At 40.2% G+C, this 23,480-nt stretch overlaps 1 protein-coding gene across 1 annotated transcript in view; it reads left to right on the forward strand.

Moving 5' to 3' along the window:
* RASGEF1C (RasGEF domain family member 1C) overlaps nucleotides 1-23,480 on the forward strand; it is a 161,576-nt gene that overhangs the window by 96,021 nt on the left and 42,075 nt on the right. The window contains exons 3-6 of the mRNA XM_060240381.1: nucleotides 5,758-5,880; nucleotides 8,696-8,833; nucleotides 18,038-18,250; nucleotides 20,045-20,119. Coding sequence (XP_060096364.1) covers nucleotides 5,758-5,880; nucleotides 8,696-8,833; nucleotides 18,038-18,250; nucleotides 20,045-20,119 — 549 coding nt within the window. The remainder of the gene's footprint in view (nucleotides 1-5,757; nucleotides 5,881-8,695; nucleotides 8,834-18,037; nucleotides 18,251-20,044; nucleotides 20,120-23,480) is intronic.

Below are 23,480 nucleotides of genomic sequence, written 5' to 3' on the forward strand. Positions count from 1 at the left end.
GAAGGAAGTAGTTAAAGAAAGTTGGGTAAAGTGGTTGCAGGACTTTGGCTACACGATTGAGTTAACGGAGTGGGAAAAAATCTGGAAAAATAATATCGGGTTGACTAAAGCAATAGTTCTAAAAGAGAATTTATATAAAATGATGTACAGGTGGTACATTACCCCAGAAAGATTAGCTAAAATAAACCCAATGTACAACAACAAATGCTGGAAATGTAAAAAAATTAAGGGGACACTTTATCATATCTGGTGGAGTTGTGAACTCGCCAAAAAATTTTGGACTTATGTAAATATATGGATTCATAAGGTTTTTCGTAAGAAAAGGATTAAACATGTTCCAGAACTCTATCTTTTGAGTATTTGTAAAGAAAATCTGCCCTGGGGGGAAAAAAAGCTATTGTTGCATATGATAACTGCAGCAAGAATACTTTATGCGAAGTACTGGAAGCTTCCTCAAATTCCGGATAAGGAAGAATTTTTAGTTAAGGTATTAGATATTGCCGAAATGAACATTTTGACAGTAAGATTAAGAGATGGTAACTGGGAAGAATGTATGAAATCTTGGGAACCATTGTATCTTTGGGCTGAAAGTATTGGTATGATGGTAAGACATTGATATTGTTATTTGATATAACCTGTTTAACTCCTTATCTATGTGGGTGGAATGGTGGGGGTCATTGTATGCTCGTCACTGGGATTGTGTTGTTATATGTCTTGTTTGGTTTATGTGGTGTTGTATGTATTTTTTTTTATGTGTTTTACAATAAACTTCATTTTTGCAAAAAAAAAAAAAAAAGAAAAGAAAGATCCCCAGCGAAGGATTGCATTCCAGCGTCTACAGAGGTTTCCGTGGTCATTAAATTGACTTAAACCCCTCATGATTCATGCCTTCTTTGGACTATTTTAGTATCTATTCATTTATCTTCAGCAGGGACGGTGTTAAAGAGGATATATTTGATCCCAAGATAAGAAGATCATTATCTATCACTCCGGGACTAATACAAGTTATTTGGGAAAAAAGGACTAAAATTTGGAACTAACTACAACTTTCTAAAGTTAAGAAGAAGGGAAGGGGGTAATTTTGGGACTATTAGGATCTAAAAAGCCAAGTTAAAAGTAAAAAAAAACAACTTATGTTTGGAAAACTTGCGGTTTCTGTAAAAACCCCCATCGTCACAGAGTTGCTGCACTGGAAGACGTCACAGGAAGTGGCGTAAACATCGTGAGAATACCTGATCATAGAGAACGGGACTTCGTGGCAAGAAAAGCAGGAGGGAGCCATTGAAAGAAGGTCAAGTTTTCAACTTCCTGGATCCTCTAGGACTAATCAATCATAGAAAAACTTCAGTGGTCATTAAAGGAAGGTCAAAAATTGAAATTTTTTTTTTTAAAAAGAACAGGACTTTAAAACTTGGTGGAGCTGGCAGATATTGTTATAATAAGGTGAAACACATTGGACTATATAATTAGAATTAATTTTGGTGGGCCCAAAGAGAAAAAGAGAAAAAGTTTTAAAAAGGAGCCAGAAAAATCGCGGACGCCATTTTGAATACATTAAAACTTTAAAAATTAATATCTAGAGTTAGGAAGCTCCTAAAACGGCGATTTTGGGCTCATTGGAAAGGGCGTGTTTCAAGCTATCAGAATCTGTGTTTCAATTTTGAATGGAAGAGACCAGCTTTAGAGCCTATATTTATAATGGGAGGACAGTAATGTCTGAACATAAGGGAGAACTGAAGCGTCATCCGAGGGCCAGGTCTTTGGAGGAGATAAAGATGGCCAAAGTTAATGAACAACCTGAAGCCATGGAGGCCAGATTGGTCAAAGTGATGAAAGAATTAATAACTGAAAATATTAAAGAATTATTTATTTGTATTTATTTATTATTTATTTTTATTTCAGACAATCCCAATTGTGAAGGATTACAAACAATTTAGTAAATGGCAAAGGAAGATCTCAGAATTTGTGTGGGCTGGAAAAAAAACAAGAATTAAAATGAAAATTTTGACAAATGCAAAGGAAAGGGGAGGTTTCCAATTGCCTGATTTAAAGTTATACCACGATGCAGTATGCTTGGTGTGCATTAAATTTATTTATTTCTTTATTTATTACGTTCGACTTATATCCCGCCCTCTCCGCAAGCGGACTCAGGGCGGCTCACAACATTAAAGAATGGATGATGTTATTAGATAGAAAACTACTGACACTAGAAGGTCATGGAAAAAATTTTGGTTGGCATGCTTATATGTATTATGGGGAAAATAAGGTGGACGGGTTTTTTCACATTACTATATAAGAAGAAACTTGTTGAATACATGGTTAAAATAAAAAAGATATGGGGATGAGAGAAAACCGCTCTGGATTGTGCCAACGGAAGTAATAAAGTTATATTCAGATACCTCCGAAGTGAAATGGTTGTCATATAAACAATTGTTAAAGATGCATGGTGAGAAAGTTGAACTAAAATCGGTAGAAGAATTGGACTACAAATATAATTGGTTTCAAATGCAACAAATTAAGAGCTTGGTGGAACAGGACATTAAAAATGAAGGTATAAGACAAGAACAAACAGAATTGGAAAGAATGCTGTTTGGTGATAATGACAAATTGATATCAAGAATTTATAAACTGTTATTGAAATGGTCTACGGAAGATGAAGTAGTTAAATCTCAAATGATAAAATGGGCAATTAATATAAACAAAGAAATACAAATGGAGTTATGGGAACACTTGTGGAAGAACTCTATGAAGATATCTACATGTTATAACATTAAAGAGAACTGTTTTAAAATGTTATATATATGGTATATGACACCTAAGAAATTGGCAAAAATGAGCAATCAGATGTCAGACAGATGTTGGAAATGTAAAAAACATGAAGGTTCTTTTTACCACATGTGGTGGACATGTGAAAAGGCGAGACAATATTGGCAAATGATTCAGAAAGAAATATCAAAAATTTTAGGTTATGATGTTAAGAGATCTCCAGACATATTTTTGTTGGGATTACAAATGGAAAGTTTTCCGAAATCATATAGAACTATTGTGTGGTATCTACTTTCAGCTGCAAGGATATTATATGCGCAGCTATGGAAGCAAGATAAAATACCAGAAAAATGTGACTGGATTTTAAAAGTTATGTCTTGGAGTGAAATGGACAAACTTACAAGAATTTTAAAGGACTATGGTTTGGAAAAGTTTAAGATGTATTGGGAGAAATTTCAAATATATGTTGAAAAACATTAGAAAGTAAAGGGACATTTAGTGATGTTTGAAAACAGTTGAATGGTTACAAAGAAAAGAAGAAATGGTTTTTGGTTTTTTACTGGATTAATAATATCTTTTTCTTTTGATAAAGGTTAAGAGATTAGAGTATAAGGTTTTTAAAGAGTTATTACCTTGTATTTTTAGCAATTAAAGTAAACACCGGCAGGAGTCAGAAAAAGGGGGATGGAAGGGGTGAAAAGTAATGTATTGGTATTATTCTTGTATTAGTGCTTTCTTTGATGGTTTTTTTTAATATAAATATTATTACAATACATTGCAATAATAAAAGTAATTTTGACAAAGATACGTCAAAATGTTCTAATCTGTTCATCTGTCTAATGGTTATGAAGCCAAAGGGCATTCTTCATTTTATAGTATTTTTTTTCTTTGCAGGCCTAAGATGTTAAAAATGATTATAGCTGCCCATGTTATGGTGCCATAATTATTTTGCTGTGGTGCAGTTCCATTGGCAGCTGTGATTCTGGACTTATCCTCATGGGTGTAACCAGGACCTTTTTTGTGGAAGAAGGCCAGCATGAATTCATTTGCCTATTAGGCCACACCCCCTGATGTCACCATTGTTTTACACAGGGCTTTTTTGTTGAAAAAGTCCAGCAGGAATTCATTTGCCTATTAGGCCACTACCCTGACACCAAGCCAGCCGGAACCGCGTTCCTGTGTGTTCAAAAAAAGCCCTGAGTGTAACTCAGGAAGAGTTACTCAATTTACTGTTTGTATTAAGACTGATGGATGGATGACATGCACCTCTATAGCGGGAGTAAGGGGTTCAGACTTAGGGCTCCTCCCTAGGGCAGCAGACTGACAGACACTTCCTCACCCCCTCCCCTCTTCACCTTTCTGTAGACCATAATTAACCCTGGGTGGATAGGGCATGGTAACCTATTGCCATCACCTCTGGTTGTTTGGGGAGTGATTACCCTGAATGAAGCTGGAGGTCTTCTCCCTTCTCCTTTTCTCTAGCAGCACTTATTTACTTGCCCAGCAAGCATGTTTGAAACATTAACAGCCCCAGCAAAGTTCTGAAACTATTATTGGTGGTGTGAAGTGCCATCAAGTTACAGCTGACTGACAGCAACCCCTGATGGGATTTTCAAGGCAAGAGACATTCAGAGGTGGTTTGCCATTGCCTGCCTCTGCATTGTGACGCTGGTATTCCTTTGAGGTCTTCCATCCAAATACCAGCCAGGGCTATCCCTTCTCAGCTTCTGAGATCTGATGGGAACTGGCTAGCCTAGGTGTTCAGGTCAGGGGGAAACTTTTATTAAGTGACTGCGTTCAAGACAGAAGAAAACAAAAGGTTCAGAACGTGATTAATAACTTGGATGAAAGCAAGTTCAAAAGCAATGGAAACCTTACCTAAATAATCAGGGCAGGAGTGATCAGGATTTGCCCAAAGGGTAGCACAAGGCAATAGGAAGCTGTGTCCAGGTACTCAGAGGCACAGATTGGCTGGTTAGCTTGCATGGGGAGAGTGAGAGAGTAGCAGCTGTGCACTCAGCAACAGGAGAACAATGAGGTTTGGTCAGAAGTAGAACATTAGACAATACAAGATAACCACAGAAATGCCCCAGTGCACTAAACTGAACTTGTCACATGCATTTACTTGGCTTCGCAATCCATATCTAGGATTCAAACTGCATGGCTCATGCTCCCCAGTTAAGGTCACACATTCAAACAGCAGCAGGCCATCATTGTCCAGCAAGTCCAGAAAATACACATCTGAGCTCCCTGCATAAATTTTCCAAAGGGCGTTTTCGCACAGGGCTTACCCCCGAGCAACGTCCCTCTTCACCGCGCAGCGTCTGCGCGGATTTCGCACCAACTGCTCCGCAGAACCTGGAAGAGCCGCGGCTTTTGCGTCGCAAATGTAAAGTTGGTTTTTGGCGGTTTACATTTGCGACGCAAAAGCCACGGCACTACACGGCTCTTCCAGGTTATGCGGAGCAGTTGGTGCGAAATCCGCGCAGACGCTGCGCAGTGAAGAGGGATGTCGCTCCGGGGTAAGCCTTGTGCAAAAACGCCCAAAATGTCTTCCAGCTGCAGAAGACAAGGATGCGACTTCCTGCTGAAAGGTGGCCAGAGCTATTCATTCATGAGATATCGGGGGGGGGGGGGAGGGTTACCTGGGATGTTGCTGACAGGAAATGCCAAGGAGGATACTCTGAATATCTGAGAATCTCATTCCATGAAGGAAAGGGTCCAGCAGGACAGGAAGGTCAACACATTGTAGGAAATAGCCTAATGAATCAGTAGAGTCTGTGGGCCTTGAGATTCATTGCAGCCTTATAGAAAGCAATGCCTATATTACTGATGTCTATCTGGTGCATGTGTAATCTTCTTTCTCTATCAGCAGTTGGAAAACTCTGTGCTTTGCATAGCCTAGCTAGAGAGCTCTTTTCAGAAATGATGTGGCCTGTTTTCTGCTCTTGTCATCCACTAAGCTTGCCTCTCTCTCTCTCTCTTTCCCAGAAAGCCTATATCTTTACATTCCTGCTGAGCTCACGACTCTTCATTGAACCTCACGAACTTCTCTCGCGCGTTTGCCACAAGTGCATTGAGCAGCAGCAGCTGGATGACCCAGTGCTGGATAAGGTTGGTCCTGTTGACAGCATGAAGGGTTTTGTCACGTTTGCGAGGAATTGACAGCACTAGAATGGATTAGAGAAGGCTTCTGACTCCCAGTGATTCTTCCCTTTTGATTCCTTGCCATCTGTGAGCATCCAGACCCTCAGGGGGGTTTGCTGACACTGAGTCACATTCGCATTCTAATAGAACATTCAGTGCCCCAAAGCAAAGCTTTAGGCAGAGGGTGTAGCAGTCACTTCAAATCCCCTTCTTTTCTTTTCTAGCCTGTCTCAATCTTCCCCTGTGATTTCCTTGTCATTTCTTTCAAGGCTTTGCAGAAGCCTACAGGGTGCCAGGATTTAAACTGTGCACTGTCAATAGCAAATGTCAGTGCAGCAGCATGTCTCTCAGTTTCATTTAATGCATCTCTTTTTTGCCTTGGGTACTTCTTCAAACTATTCTAGCTATCACTGTCAACTCCCAGTAGCACAATGAAGTTGCCCATTAGTCTTCTGTGGCTGTACTGAATAACATTTGCATAGCTGTGTACCATGATATATCCAGCCCAGCACCTTAGACAAAATATATATCTAGATATATGGCACTGCTTTATATCTAGCACGTGAAGCCAATGAGTTTGTGTTATGCTTAATTTATGACTGCTTAATAAGAAGCCGCAAGATCACATTACTGTTGCCACATTTGCTCATCCTGTTGAATCTTAACATTGTAAGAGACGACGCTGTGGCTTTCAGCAATACCTACTCCCCCGCCCTGCCCAAGTTGTGTTATGTAGGACACAGCACACACTTCATCCGTTTGTTCTTTTCACCTCTTCAGATTTTTGCAGGTACCTTTTTTTTTTTTTTGAAAATGCAGCTACAGATACATTTTTTAGAACTGGGTTAAAACAGATATTATGCCATTCTCTGCCACAACTTTTGTTAGAATATCAGCAGTGCATTGATAACACCTTCTTATACCTCTTTATACAAGTGACCATAGAGGAAAAAAGAAGATTCTGTATCCCATCTGGCAATTCCATCAGTGAAAATTAAGAGTAGAATTAGGAGTGATAATTTACTGAGTGAGTTCAGCTTTCACATTTTGTGAAGAATAGCCTATGTTAGACTCAGCAAGGCACTAAACTCATATACAAATATTCAGTTTGCTATGACCATGAACAGATTCATTAGTTAGTTCAGCTGCTGTTTACAAAGCTAAGGAAGACACTGTCATGTATTTGACTGTTTTCAGAAGAACTTTTTGTCATTAGTAAGCTACTGGAACATAGATATATCCACTATGTTCATGGTTCTCAGAGCAGGACATGTATGAACCCAGGCTACTAGTTAAGAGGGTTCTTGGATGCTCTGCTCTGTGTACTCCCGCTGACAGAAACAAGGTGGATAAACACAGGACACATGGCCTTTTCTATTGTGACACTTAGATTTTGGAACTGCCTCCCTATGAAGACTTACCTGGAGCCAAATTTGCAAGCCAGATGAAGATGGTTTAATTTTTCAGAGCTTTTTTTTATATCCCCCAGGAAAGTCTTTAATGGGAGCCTCCTATTTCCCATTCTAGGATTACCAGACCCTCGGGTGGAGGAGGAGGTCCCCACTGCCTGGACCCACCGCCCTGCTGTCGATCAGCCAGCTGGCAGGGGGAATTTACCCTGAAAAAGAGGGAGATCCAGTACATGTGCAGCAACATGTTTACATCACTGCCCACATGACTCAGAAGTGACATCACATAAGGGACATCGAGCAACACTCTTGTATTTGAGCAAAAACTCTGTGGTAGAAGCCAAATTGAGCATGAAGTTTTTGCCCAAATACCAGCGCATCGTCCCAACATGATGATGTCACTTACATGTCACATGGGCAGTGACATATTGCTGCACACCAACTGAGCCTCTCCCCTGCTCTGAGTAAGTCCCCCCCATCCCCTGCTGGTTGCCAGGACCTGGTAACCCTATCCTGTCCACTTCCTGTCTGCTGAAGGTTTATCTGGGTGATGGTTTTGCTGTTTTGTTTTTTATGTCCCTTGATCCATACCCTGCCACCCTCGTTATGAGCACATTCTCTTGCATAATACCTGATTCTAGTATGCTCTGCCTTCAAAATTGTCTTGTGCAGAGTATGATAAAGATGCAGAAGGCAGGCAGCAGCCTTCACTATACATGAGCTGGCTTTGGAAGAAGGGAAGTGAAAGTACATGTGATGCATTACCAATTCTTCTCTTCCCCAAGAATCTATCTTTGGTTTGTGTGTATATAATGGTGCAGGGACAGAAAACGTAACAGGAGAGTTAGGTAGTGAAGAGTCCCCTTCTACCTCCCCCACACATACCACACAAGTTATTTTACAAGTCTTCAGTTACTTTCTTTTAAAGGGCACAGATAGCATGAAAACAATATGCTGAAACCAACCAGCTGTTGGAGAAAGCTAAACTGTTTTGTCCAATTTTGTTGAAAAAGGAGGAAACTTCTGTACATGTGATCTCTGCTTTGTTAAGTGTGTTCAGTCCACAAGATTTTGTTACATATGGACCCTTTGAAAGGAACTGAGGTTGTTAGTGGTGCAATGTAAATGCAATGCATTATGTTGGCTTTGTTAGGTGTGTTCAGTCCACAGGATTTTGTTACATATGGACCCTTTGAAAGGAACTGAGGTTGTTAGTGGTGCAATGTAAATGCAATGCATTATGTTGGCTGATACTGTATAGGTGCCACCATTGAATACTTGGTTTCAGGATAAACTCACTGGAGCTTACTGTTGGTATGTACTACTTGGCTGTTCTGAAGTTTTCATCTGTCAATTTTGTTTTCTAACTGCAGGCACGGATCAGAAAATTTGGACCCAAAATTCTACAGTTATTGACAGAATGGACAGAAACATTTCCATATGACTTTCAAGAGGAGAGAATGATTGGCTGTTTGAAAGATATTATCCACCGGATAGCTCCATGTGATGAGGTGAGGGTAGTGGCAAATCAAAGCAGAGTCACACCCTTCTAAGTCCATTGAAACCAACAGGCTTAGAAAAGTGTAACTCTTCATAGAATTTTGCTGGTAGTGTCAAATAAGTAAGCAACCACAACTAGTCAGATGTTCCCAGAAAGATACAGTTTACAAATTCTTTCCATCCTTGTTTACATAACATCCATTTTCTTTAGAATGGATAATGGGGAGAGACAACTCAGACTAGATTGATTTTCCAACAGCCTTGCTCCTTTGTGTTACCCAATGAGTAATTAACATGTGGAATTCACTGCCACAGAAACTGGTGGTAGCTACAAGCACAAACTTCTTTATTTATTTTATTTAGTTGATTTATAGTCCACCCTTCCCCATCATGGGCTCAGGGCAGATCACAAGCACGATAGGAGGGGATCGGACAGACATATGGAGCTATTAGCCACAAGGTATAGATGGAACACTATGTCTAGGCAGGGACGCTGTATATTCTTGGTGCTTGGGGAGCAACAGCGGGAGGGCTTCTGGAGTTCTGGCCTCACTGATAGACCTGATGGCACCTGGGTTTTGGCCACTGTGTAATACAGAGTCTTGGACTGGATGGGCCACTGGCCCATTCCTCTTATGTGCAATGCATTGATCCAAGCCTCAGAAAGCTGACTGACACCTTTTCCAAATAATGAAAGTTTTCTTCTATTAAAGGCGGTTTTTTTAGTTTCCTGAGTAATTCAGCTCTCTTTGTGCTTTTTTTGTCTGATTGGGAATATATAGCTTGGCTGGATTTCTTCCAAGTCAGTTGCAGTTTAGAAATTTGGACTTTGTCCAAACAAGATCTTGGAACATATAAATTTGTGGGGCTCTATATGATAATTATCAATGCTATTCTAAGCAGACTTACCTCTTTCTAAACCAGTTTGACTTCGGTTGATTTAGGAGGGTGTAACTGTGTTTAGAATTGCACTTTAGCTAAGCAGTGAAGAACAGCATCTACCTGTAGCCAGTTTGGTGTAGTAGTTAAGAGCACCGAACTCTAATCTGGAGAACCAGCTTTGATTCCCCACTCCTCTACAAGCAGCTGCTAAGTGACCTTGGGTCAATCACAGTTCTCTGTTTTCTCAAGAACAGTTCTTGAAGAGCTCTCTCAGCCCCACTTACCTCATAGAGGGAGGGGAAGGGAAGGAGATTATAAACTGCTCTGAGACTCTGAGTGAAGGGTGGGGTATAAATCCAATCTCCTCCTCCTCTTCTTCTTCATAATCTTTTGGTTTTCTGTTTTTACTGCACTTTTGTAAGATTCTGGATTGCTAAAGTAAATTCCTTCTATAAGTGTTCTGTCTTAGGTGTATCAATATTGTACTCTGTATAAAGACTCCTGCCCAGGTATACACTGGTATACCCAAGTAATCCTGCCCATTATACTCTTTCTTTAAAAAGAACTTTTATAAAGGGAACAGGAATGTAACCTGTGCCACTCTGTATGCTATATAATATCTATTTGTCATATGTATTATCCTACTATTCCTGCAATGTTTTCTACTTTTGTAATTCTATTTTTGCATTGCTTATAATGTCTGATAATTTTTGCACTGTTTCCAGTTTTTCAGTTGGGTAGCCATGATAGCCTATTGTTGCAGAATTGGGGTCTATTATTATCTTAGAAACCAACAATATTTTCCAGAGTGTAAGCTTTTATGAGTCAAAGCTCACTTTGTCAGATACAAATAAGAATTAAGATTTATCCCTTTTGTTTGTAGCTGTTGTAATCCTAGTTCTATTATATTGCTTATTATATCCTTCATGCTATTTGATTACATTGTTTTACGTCATGTAATCCACCTTGAATCTCAGTGACAAAGGCAGACTATACATTAAATAATTAAATATTTCAAGATTTATACACTTAGGAAACTTAGAATTCAGTAGAAATATTCCATGACTGCACAGACTTGGAGTTAATGTGTTAGAAATATTCCATGACTGTACAGACTTGGAGTTAATGCTCTGAAATAACACCTGGGATTTCAGAGTTAGTAAAAAAGGCTGAAAAACACGTTATCTTCTCTGAATGTGGAGTAGTGTTGGGTTATACCAGCCAATACCAAGAGCTAGAGCCAATACCAGCCAATACCAAGAGTTTTTCTGCAATGTAAGTATATTTATTTATTTATTTATTTATTTATTTATTTATTTATTTATTTATTTATTTTATTTAATAGACTTATATTCCGCCTTTTCCCATAAACGGGCTCAAGGCAGTTCACAACATATAAAATAGCAATAAAAACCTACATATCAAAGTTAAAACACCAATTTAAAATTAACAGTAAAAACAATAAATAAAACGCACCACTGGCGGATAGGGCACAGAATATCAATAACCAGTTGCACTGTAATATGCATGATGTCACCACAAGGGAGGCCGTGTAAGGATGATGACACTTGTGAAACCCAACAACATTTAACTGCTTAACCTCCCTGTAATATTGGCTCTTACTGACTCTGTTGTCATCACTTTTTGCAATGGATGGCAGAGGCAGCTCCTCCCCATGTTTATGCCTCCAAGTTTCTAAACATGGTTTGAACAGAACTAGCATTATTATGTCACTACTAAAGATTACCTTCTGTTTTCTACTTTACTCAATGTATGAATGGCAGGGTGTTGGTAATAACAGAGCTAGCAAAACTCTGTTGCAAAATTACAAGGTGCATTTCTTTTTTTTAAAGCCCATCTGTACGAGGCTGCATTAGTTGTTTAATTGCTTCAACAAACTTTTTTTGGGGGGCGGCATTTGTTTGATTATCACTGGACAGCTGATGCCCCTCGAGTATGCAGTATTTGTATTTTTGAGGGACTTCTTAGGCTAACAGGCATCTCCACCATGGATATTTTCTTTTTGGGTCCAGATGGCTCCAAACTTTTAAAGAAGTTTAACCTAGTATCTGGCTATGTGGAACAAAAAAGGATAGAGACAATTATGAGAGTTCAAAGGAAGCAAATGATTTAAGCTGCTAAGAAAAACCAGTTGGGAGTTATTTGTAGGGGGGAAAGCCCAGGAAAAAAAGATGAACCCTCATTTCCAACCATATAATTAAAGCATCTTATTAGAAAATGAAACAGGATTAACATGTAAACACATATGCTTATTTGCCCTGTGCAAGCAGTTTGATCCTAAGAGCTTGTTAACATCCAACTCTGTTTCTGTTGCTTTACACTTGAGCAAAGAATATCCTCTGTGATAGTTCTGTAGTGAAAAAATCTCTTCATTTTACAAATACTGGTAAAAGTGATTATTGCAATCAATTCTTCCTGATGAAGATCAGTAACTGATTGCAGGAGAAACTTAGAAGGTGGCTGTTTTTTGAAAGGGAAGTCTATAACAGTCATTTGTGCTATGAAGTATTTAAAAATATCTGACCAAAAAAAATTACATAATCAAAATTGAGCATATGAAGGCATTCTAGGGTCATCAAAACCATTATCTCTCTTGTGGAAAATAGTGTGGAGCAGCTGCTTAAGGCAATATTCTCTTGTTCTTTGTCCTGCCCAGTTTCACAAGACTCTGGGGTGCTCGAAGAGGTATGCATGCTGAGAAGCATATTTTTGCCAAGCATTCCAGTTTTGCATTATAAAAGAGAAGGCTTAATTAAAATTAGAATTCCTAAGCCACCTGCTGGGGCTTGCTATATTCTTGCCTGCATTCCTGCTTGAGAATTAAATGTTTTATTTAAATATTTAAAAACCCATACTCTTGGTTAACTAACTAGATATTTTAAAAGACACAGGATTCAATTATTACTTTCAGCAGACTATGTACCAGTGCAAGTGTTATTGTGAAACAGAATTGTATAGCTATTTACATCTAAATGGTGGAGCAAGAAAGGGGGTATTTTTCACATCAGTTAAACTTTAAGATGATTTTGCTCAGCTGCAGTACTGGACTAGACTCCAGCTATGAGCTTGTTCTCTTGTCTTTGCTTCTTTGGAGAGGTATTGTAAGGAAATGTAACTTTTTGTCTTCCATAGCTGTGCTCTATGTAGGAATTGCTCTCCATGATAGTCCATCTCCCCTGATATGAACCCAGGGTCAAACTTCTCATTCTGACATCTCTCATCTTTGTTGCCTCTTTTTGGCAGTACTAATATGTTCTCTGCAGTCAGTCTTTTACTGACTGATTAATATGTTTTACTGACTGACTGATATGTTCTCTGCAGTCAGCCAGTTACTCCAGAATATCATTGTTGCATAGCTTGATAACAACTATGGTAGTATATGTCCACTTGTCCTAGGTGACATGTAGCTGGGTGGCATCTTTTGTGGCCCTGACCTGCCTCACCACTTGTGTCAATCCTGCTGTCAACTTCTTCAATGCTTACTTCACTTTTCTGTAGTGCTCTTCATTCAGATTAGGAGTAAGATCAAGGCAGAACTGTCTGTGATAGATATTCAAGAGTTTTCTTATCAGCAATTCCTTCCTCCAAATCATAAAAAAAGCTTGGGGGGGTGGCATTGAGAAAGACCCTTGACTCTGAGAACCCACTGCCAGTCAGTGGACAGTACTGAGCTAGATGGGCCAGTTATCTAACTCAATGTCAAAACAGGCTCATATGCTTTAGAGATATGGAGGTGGCATTCTTGAAAACAGTGTGACTGATTCCTCACTAGCAGTTGCTCCACCCCTGGGCTTCTGCTTTCCCCAGCACAAGCAATCAATTCCCCACCAGTTGCTGTACAGGCACATTTTGATCCATGGCTCTCTCCAATTTCCCTCATGGGTTTTGTTCTCCAAAAAACAAGAACAAAAAACTGTGAGGGAAATTGGAGGGAATCATGATTCAAAATGCAGCCATACAGCAACTGGTGGGGAATTGATCACTTGAGTCAGGGAAAGCAAAAGCCTGGGGATGGAGCAACTGCTAGTGAAAAATTAATTTTAGTGTGGTTTTTTTAGACGAACAGTATACAGGTGATTTCCAGACCACAAGTGTTTGTTTTAGTCCAGAAACTTATCATCATTAAATTAGCTCAGAATGTTACCTGCAATAAAATACTGATTACCACCAACTCCATATGGTTTCTTTCTTCAACAAATCCATTAAGGCATATTTATTTCATTAGCAAGTTTCTGCTGTGTTAAAATAAGCACGGGCTTAGATTCTAAGCAGTGGAGGAAGGCAGCTTCCCCATATCCTACCTTAGCCTCTTTGCCTTGAAACAGCGCTTCTGCATGTCATTGTAACACCAGGTACTGTGCAAAGGGCAAAGTTGGAGGGGGGTGGGTAGGCAAAAAATTGTGTTGCCCTCTTCCACAAACAGAAATGCTGTTTTGTCATAGGAGTTGCTGCTGAACCAATGGAACAGCATCTTAAGACCCCAGCCTTTGAATGGAATGCACCAGTTGCTTCTGCTACATCACAAAATAAATTACTGTCACTAAATACTATACCTAACAGTGCTGTTTCTGCTTTGGTCTTCACCATGATCTTCACTGTGAATGAGTTTCCCAGATGAATTTACCATATACTGATGGCAGCAGTTCTGACGAGCCAGTTGCAGGATTATCTAATTGGTGCAGCAAACATCCTGGACTCCCTACAAACTGGTTGGTGTCTGCATAGTAGCTTTTTTGCTCCTAGCTATACCGGTTGGTTAACCTCCAGGCCTTATTAACTGTCCTGGTGCACCAGATCATTCCAGATCCAGAAGGGAGAGCATATTAAATGGGCCCCGTAGCATCATGGTACATGGATTAAGTGGTGCACTGAACCAGAAGTGGGGGGGGGGGAAATGTTTGGATGCATCCAGTGGCACTGGCAAGGGAACGGGGTAGACTGTTCATGTACCCTTCCTCCCAGTAAATCCTCCTTGAAATGATGGAAGTATCATGGTTACCCTAAAGTTACATTGCAAAACCCAGCTCTCTTGCACATTAATAGCACCTTTATTCCCTGTTAAGCTTGAGTGGTGCACTGCAATTCAACCTGGTGGTCTTTCTTGCCTTGCATAGCATTTCTCCAGCATTGTGCCTGAGCTCTGGGATGCCGGAGGGAGGATGTTAAATTCCCCCTTCCAAATGTATGTCAAAAATCAGAATGAATAATTTTGAAACTAATGAGTGTGTACTGCTGGAGAGATAGGTGGGGTACCTGAAAGGGAGGCAGTAAATAGATCTTGGAGATGGAATCTTGAATTACTATGTGTATGAATTTGCTAACAAAACACCCTTGTATTAGTTTTTTATATTTACTAAAAGTGCTCACTGTGCCGGCACGGCCATGCCAGAGACATTTTAGGAGACATGGAGTATGTGAGTGATTGTGGGTGGGGGGGAATTGCTGCTAACTGCTACATTGGGAAAATACAACTTCCCCATGGATGATATATGTTAAACAGCATGCATGCACAAAATTGATTGTGTGTGTGTATGTATGCTGTCGTGCTAGATTTGCAGCCACTCAGTGAACTCCAGCTAATGGCTTGGCAAGTAATTTAACTTATCACTGGGAAATTGAGGTAGTAGTCGCTACTGGTGATTACAACACAATGCACACCAATGGGCGTTCAGTCATCCCTAGTCTTCACTACCTTATCAGAACAAAATTCAAGCTCAGAATATTTTAAAGGCTTAACAAAGCCAGGTGCTATTGGACTTGTATCTTGTCCCTCTACTGCAGACCACCATGGCTATCCACCTGAAACTATCCCACAAGAAACTAACAATTTTCAAAGTAATTATTGATCAGTCAATCAGCAAGCAGAAGACATTGAATAACAGCAGCTTGGTCCTCCCTCCAGTTCTGTTCAATCAGTACATCTCTTTTAAACCTATACATCTCTGATGTTCCCAAGATGATTTCCAGAAAGTTTATGCCAATGACATGGCGATTGCATAAGGCACAAATCAATTGAAAGGACTGAGGAAATACTTACTAGGAACCTTGACATTTTGCCTGTAAACTGTGTAAATGGTGGCTTATGCCAAGTCCAGCAAAAATAGGATGTTCCTGTTTCCATCTCAATAATAATTTTGCCAATTATGAACTGAATGTCTACCTTAATGGTACTCATTACTTGGCATTGCTCAGGGCAGGACCTTGAGCTGTAAACACCATATTATCTATGTAGCAGCAAAAATATGCACTCAAAACAACATTCTCCAAAAATTATGTGGTGCAACTTAGATGCTCAGCTTTGGGGTTGGTGTATAGCACTTGTGGAAAATGGTGCTTCATTGTGGCTCAGCAACCTCCACATCCACAGACTTGATGTCCAACTCAATGCAGCAAGAACTATCAGCGATATATTAAATCCACTCTGATCTGTTGGTTACCCACATTGTGCCACATCACTCCCCTGCATCTTGAAAAACAAGATGCTCTTCTTTGTGAATATAGAAAGATCATTGAAAGCAGAGAGTTGCCTATCCACAGGCCTTTTTTTGAGCAGGAACACACAGGAATGCAGTTCTGGCTGGCTTGGCATTGGGGTGTGGCCTAATATGCAAATGAGTTCTACAAATAAAAGCCCTGCCTATCCACAAAGACATGGCTGATGTGGGCATATCCAAACTAAGATCCTGACACCCAGCACAAATCCTGCATCACAAAATTTCAATATAGGGAATGAATGGATGCAGTCAGTTCCACCTGATATCTATAACCTGATAAACACCAAAGTGATGTCTTCAGGATTTGACTTGCCACATAAAATATGGAAGATGGCTAATAGCAAAGAACAGGTTTTGGCAGCAGTGCAGACCTGTTTAAATGTGGCAATACCAGGATCCCAATGTAATTGAGGTGCAGCCCGCCAAACTATTTTCCATCTGTCACAGGAATGTGAATGTCATGCTTTTCAGGGAGATTTGAAATCTCCCCAGCTGTGATTGGGTACATTGAAAATTTAATTAGTATCTAGGGGGAATGCCAATTAGTTTGCATACCCGTTGTATCAATTTGGTTCCATATTTTATATTATTACATGCTTCCTGTGTGTAACTCTGCCATACAATAAATAAATAATAACTAACAGAATCTTTAATGCCTCCTCAGCAATAAGATTTCCAAGAGGTGTGTACTGCCAATAGAAACTGGAGAAAATGGTTATGGTTATTCTCCCTTACAACGATTAATTCATGAGAAATAGTATCACCATGGTGATGTGGCTTGTCCTGTTCCCTTGCCTTTCATTCACCTGTGCATCATAATAGTTATAGCTACTGCTAATGTCCGATACAGTGTGCTTATCCAGATTTCTACAATTCTAGTCTTAGTACATTGCTTATTAGAAGTCTCTTAATATTGATTGTGTAATCCACTTTGAGTCTCAGTGAGAAAGGCAGACTATGAACAGAGTGAATAAATTAATAAAATAAGTATTGCCCTACTAACTTGACTATAGATCCTGGCAATGAATGAAGGCTATCATTGGTAGGAAGCAGAAAAATTGTAGTGAATTGTAGTTCTGTGTTCACATTAAAATAGATATTTTAAACTAAAGTCATCAGAAATATTAATAATATTAGCTGCTATAATTTATTTGTTATAAGCAGTTTTTGCAATTATTTATTTCCGAGTAAGTACAGTGGTATTTAACAAGGTCTCCTTGGGTTCAAGATGCTTTTCCTCCCTGCAACGAAAAGGAAGGATACATATTGCAGTGATAGGTAGGTTCCATGGCACCTCTGTGTTGACGTTGTCTGGATACGCCACATGTATGGAACTTACATTGTGGTCAATACATTAAGGTGGTATTTGGCACAGTTATTCTGTGATTTGGCTGAATGCCAAAATTGTTATAAAGAGCTGTGAAATAGAGGTATAAGTAAGCTGACCAGACATTCTGGAATCTCTCTCTCTCGGCTTGGCTTCGCGAACGAAGATTTAAGAAGGGTGCAATAGTCCACGTTTGCTGCAGGCTCGCTGGTGGCTGACAAGACCAATGTGGGACAGGCAGGTCCGGCCACAGCGGCTGCAGGGAAAAGTCTGATTTAGGGTTGGTCCTGTAGCAGTGCGATTCTTCCTCAATCTCCTTTTGTCCTCAAGACCAGCTATGCGTGTGTTCTCAAAGGAAGAGACTGGAATAGTTTGGTTGTAAAACATCATTATAAACCTCTACTGGCATATGAATACTCATTTGAAACCTGTTTTTTCCCCATTGTATATTTGGCTGTTTTCTCACTGGTTTTTCCTTTTCTCCTCTTTAGGCTTACTGGAAAAAAATGAACCAGCTTCTACAAACTCTGAACCAGAAACTTGCCACTCTAAACCATGGGAAAGAAGGGGTTGTCAAGATCAAAGCAGCTGTCTCAGACAAAGTGGTTGCTTTTAAAAGTAAACCTCCATCCATTCAAAGAGAAATGTTAAGTGTCTGCAGTGATCCCTACACCTTGGCCCAGCAATTGACACATGTGGAACTAGTAAGTGGCAAACAAGAATTATACTTTGGATTAAGTTGCAATCATATAAAACATCTTATCTCTGAAATTGCCTGTGAGAATTTTTAAAAATGTTGCAAACATCAATGAACAAAATATAACCAATAAGCCTGGATAAAAATGTCATGTCTCTTCAACAAAGGTGCAGTGTATGGAAATAACAGGGCCATAGCTAGGCTTTTTAAAAAGCCCCCTCTCACCTAAAAAATCTATGCCACCCCCACCCCCCCCCACCCCAATTATTCAAATCATGTGGGAGAGGCAGCAGAAGCAGCTAGCTGGCTTCCCTGTGCAATTTAAAGACTCCACTGACCAGCTGGTTGGCAGTGTCTTTAAACAGCATGGGGAGACCAGCTGCTTCTGCTGCCTCTCCTGCACAATTTGGTTGGCCAGCAGGGGTGGCCTTCAAACCATGGCGGAAGGAAGGCAGCAGCCTTCACTTTCCACCCCCACAAGCAATCCAAATTGTGCGGGAGAGGTGGCAGAAGCAGCCGCATGCCTCTCCAGGTGGTTGGCAAGGCCTTTAAATTGCTCAAAAGCATCCCCTCCCTCCCTGTGATCCAAATAGTGCAGGAGGGGTGGCAGGAGTGGCCAGTGGCCTTCCCACTTGATTTAAAGGTCCTGTCGACTAGTTGGTTGGTGAGGCCTATAAATCACGCAGGGAGGCCTGCAGCTGCTCCTGCTCCCTCTCCCACATGATTTGGATCGTGGGGAGAGAGGAGGCAGCAGTTAGGAGCGAAGGCCACCAGTGGGGGGCCCCACCCAGAAGTCAGGGGCAGGAACTGTACATTCTGCCCCCCCCCCCAAATGGCTATAGGCCTAGAAAATGGGCAGCTGAAGCTTCTCATGGCATGCAGGTAAATGACATAACTTGGTTCTTAATATCTCATGAAGCCTTTATTACAGGGACAGGACATTTTTTTTCTCCAGGTAGTAGGCAAATCTAGTGCCTAGATAATGAAGATCACAAAATGTTAGATTTCTCTGCTTGCAGTGAAATCTTCTGGTACAAGGAAATTGTGAAGTGTTCATTCCTTCTATTAATCAATCATTAGCCAAATATTTTGCTTTTTCTGTCTCAACTTCCAAAATGAGGGTAATGAATTCTGAACATAACAGTCTTAAAAATACCGGTATACATCCTTTCCTCTGACCTGGATAGTCCAGACTAGTCTGATTTTGTCAGATCTCAGAAAAGCAGGGTCAGCCATGGCTTGTATTTGGATGGAAGACCACCAAGAAATACTAGAATCATGACATGTCAGTTGATGCTAATATATCCCATATATCTGTTTGGGGACATATACATTCAAGTAGCAGTCTTCAGGAAGTTTAGTTATCCTGCCAGAGATCTTTTTCTTACTTAATTGATACTGCTCTGAAATAAACATTTCATCAATTGAACATGGTATGAAGAATTCCATTCTCATTTTCTGATCACAATTAGTGTGGCAACTCTCATTCCATAATGTTATTGGAGGACCATTCTCTCTTATTCACTTTCCATGAAATTGCAGGTAATCATAGGTTATTTTTACCATGGTAATTAGATGTACTAATCTGATTCTGGAATGTCTTCTCTGCTTCTGTAATATTAACTGCAATAGAGATAACATTGGTAAAAGCTAATCAATTGCCCAGTGGTTTCATAAAGACCATTTAAAATCTGGTTTTGAATCTGAACATTATATTTGAACATTATGAACTCAGGTAACAGTTGTGCTCTCAAAGTGTTCTTTTATATCTTCTTTCTTACTTTTTCTCTTGTAAAAAAAGGAAAGACTGAGTCACATTGGCCCTGAAGAATTTGTTCAAGCATTTGTCCATAAGGATCCTTTGGAAAGCACAAAGGTATGATCTTGTTATGTTACATGTTCTAGATGAACATTCTAAAAGTGGATTGTATAGAAGTCAGTGATGCACAATGGACATTCTTCCGCTGATGCCATTTAATTACAGGTTTACCAAAGCATCTGTTTTAGAGCTGCATAAAGCTACAGTATATTTGTTGGGCATCAACGAGATAGTGAAGCCATCATTGGACCCTACGGTCCTAGCAGACTGCCGCCCAGTTTTGAACTTGGGCAAGGTAGTGGAGAGGGCAGTGGCAACACAACTTTCTTGGAGGATGTTATGTCCTGGATCCCTTCCAGTCCAGCTTCTGCCCTGCCCATGGGACAGAGACGGTGTTGGTCACCTTGATAGATCATCTCTGGAGGCATCTGGATCAAGACGGTTCAGCGCTGCTGATTCTTCTTGATCTGTCAGCAGCATTTGTACTGTTGACCATGAAGTGTTGGCCCACCACCTCGTCGACACAGGAATTCAGGGGCTAGTCTTACAATGACTGGTCTTCTTTCTCCAAGGTTGGGGACAAAGGGTGGTGCTTGGGCATGAACTATCGGGACCACCTCTCCCTGTATAAGCCCTGTAGGACTTTATAATCAGCAACCTAGCAACTTTTGGTAATACCCAGTCCCAGAGACATCCATCTGGCCTCTACGAGAGCCAGGGCCTTTTCAGCCCTGGCCCCTGCCTGGTGGAATGAGCTCCCCCTGGAGATCCAGACCCTGAGGGATCTGCTCCAGTCCCGCAGGGCCTGTAAAACAGAGCTCTTGTACCAGGCTTTCAGCTGAGGCAATGGACATCACTTGTTACTGGCCTCCCCTCCTCATTCCATCCCAGTGCTGTAAGATCTAATGGACCAGGACAACAGGCCATGTCTGTGAGGCAGAACCTGCCATTTTAGTCATCCTGTAGTTTTAGATGTTATATATTTAAATTGGTCTTTTATTGTTTTTATTGTTGATTGTTTTTATGATGTAACCTGCCCTGAGCCTGTTTTACGGGAAGGGTGGGCTAAAAATTGAATAAAATAAAAACAAATAAAATGAAATAAAAATAATGATAATATCATGATAATCACCCCACAGAACCAGCTTTTACATGATGTTCTTTTTGGATCTGAGATGCCCCAGCATATGCTTTTGTATATGTATATATCTGCAAGTAATGGAATAAACCAAGTATATATCTGCAAGTAATGGAATAATGGAATAAACCAAGAAATATAGCTTACACTGAGAGTGCATATTTTAATATTTAATGTTGTTCCAGAAGGGGAATATTAGCTTTCTTCTTGGAAAAGTTCATGCAGCCGCTGCGTTAAGCTGCAAGCTTGTTAATGTCAAGGACAGTATGCCCATTAGCATCTGCGGGAGTGAGAATGGTTGGGGGGGAATTGGAGAAACTATTGCTTCATGTAGTGGCAGCACACAGATAATTCTTCAAAATAAATTTTTGGTGTTGAAAAATCTTGTGACTCGTAAAAGCAAGCAAAGTGCACAAGCAAAATAGCAAAGCAGTCTTCAAAGCAAGCAAATATTCCTCAAACTGTTCCACCTATAAAGCTAGTGCAGTGCATTATTGAACTTTTCTCTTCAACAGGAGCTAAAAAACAAACCAGCTGCTAAACATATTATCGGTCTCTAATGGAATTTAAAACAGGGATAAGGGTGTATATTGGTTCAGTCTTGAGTTGAATTAGGGTGCTTGCTAGTTGCCTTATTTGTTGGCAGCTGTGGAAGATAACTACTTCTCCCCTTCCAAGCCACTGTTGATCTTTGTAGATTACAGTTGCCAACTACCTGGAGGCGGAAAAGTGTCCTGTCCATTTAATAGAGACTTAATTTTAAGAAAAGGATGCTTTTCCCCAGATAGTGCCTGGGTAGTTTTAAGAACTAGGAAGCTTCTCCATGCATGACTTCTTTCTTTATTTACACATTTTAAGAATTTACAATAGCAACTGCTACCCACAAAAACATGGTGGTTCTGGAGTGAGTGGCACATTGCAGTACATGGTGGTATGCTGCATATAGCCCAAGATGCTTTAATGGTCAGACTCGTTCTTTTATTTGTCACCAAAAATTGAGATTTTATTTGCAAAACAAGAAATTAATTATTGGGAAATTAATTATTTTGTACTCATTCTATCAAAATATACCATAAACTTGGAAGTAATCCCCCACCTCATTTATGTCCTGAAAAACAGTTGAAAAATTTCAATACTGGGAGAATCTCACATGCACTGGACTACTTCAGGAATACAGTTACGCAGTGTAAGGGTTGAGATATCGGCAGTGAGTACATTGGGCAGTTTTGATGATCAGATTTTAGATACTGGGGATTCTGGGCACTCTGCAGTACTTTTTCATACAACTGATTATCACAAATTTTTGTAAATGTTATTTGTAGGTCTAGACAAGCCACAATGGGAATCTCTCACCTCAGCAATGGATGTGGGAGACCATATCCCATAAGAATATAAGAACTCTCTTGTATCAGATGAATAGCCTATCTAGTACAGCACCCTGTCTCACACAGTGGCCAACCAGTTCCTCTGGAGGGCCAACAACAGGACATAGAGGCTGAGGCCTTCCCTTGATGTTGTCTCCTAGCTCTGGGATTCAGATGCTTTAGTGCCTCTGAATGTGGAAGTATCCCTCAGTCACCATGACTAGTAGCCATTGATAGACTTATCCTCCACAAATCCTCTGGCAGCAAATTTCACATTTTTTTCCTCTCTGTATAAAATAGCATTTCCTTTAGTCCATTCTGAACCTACTGCCCTCTTCATTGGATTCCCTTGAGTTCTAAATTCTCTTTGTCAGTTCTCTCCATCCTATGCATAATTTTATAAACCTCTATCATACCCCCCTTAGTAATCTGTTTTCTAAACTGAAAAGTCCCAGACTCTTCAGCCTTTTATCAGTGCTGCAACCCCCTAATCATCTTGGGTGCCTTTCTCTGTACTTGACTGAAAGTGTTCTTGTGTTCCTGTCTTCCTGCACGTGCAAAGCTAGTTGCATATTCAAACACTCTTGACTGTGCATGTGGTCTGAAGCAAGTGCTTGAGGGGTCTAGAATTAGCTACTAAATTTCATTTCATTTCATTTTATTTGATTTATGTCCTGCCCTCCCCACCGAGGCGGCTCAGGGCGGCTCACAACATAAAATTCTAACAATAAGATTAATGAATATTAAAATACATGAAATAGATTACAGCAGTTAAAACAAGAAAACGATCTATCAATGTACTATCCTACAACCTTCCTTTAGGGTTTTTCAGGTACCGGTCAGTTATATGCCAACCGGAAGAGGACTGTCTTACAGGCCTTGCAGAACTGCCCAAGGTCCCGCAGGGCCCTCACCT

The sequence above is a fragment of the Heteronotia binoei genome, chromosome 5 (genome assembly GCF_032191835.1).
Source record: "Heteronotia binoei isolate CCM8104 ecotype False Entrance Well chromosome 5, APGP_CSIRO_Hbin_v1, whole genome shotgun sequence".
Lineage (NCBI taxonomy): Eukaryota > Metazoa > Chordata > Lepidosauria > Squamata > Gekkonidae > Heteronotia > Heteronotia binoei.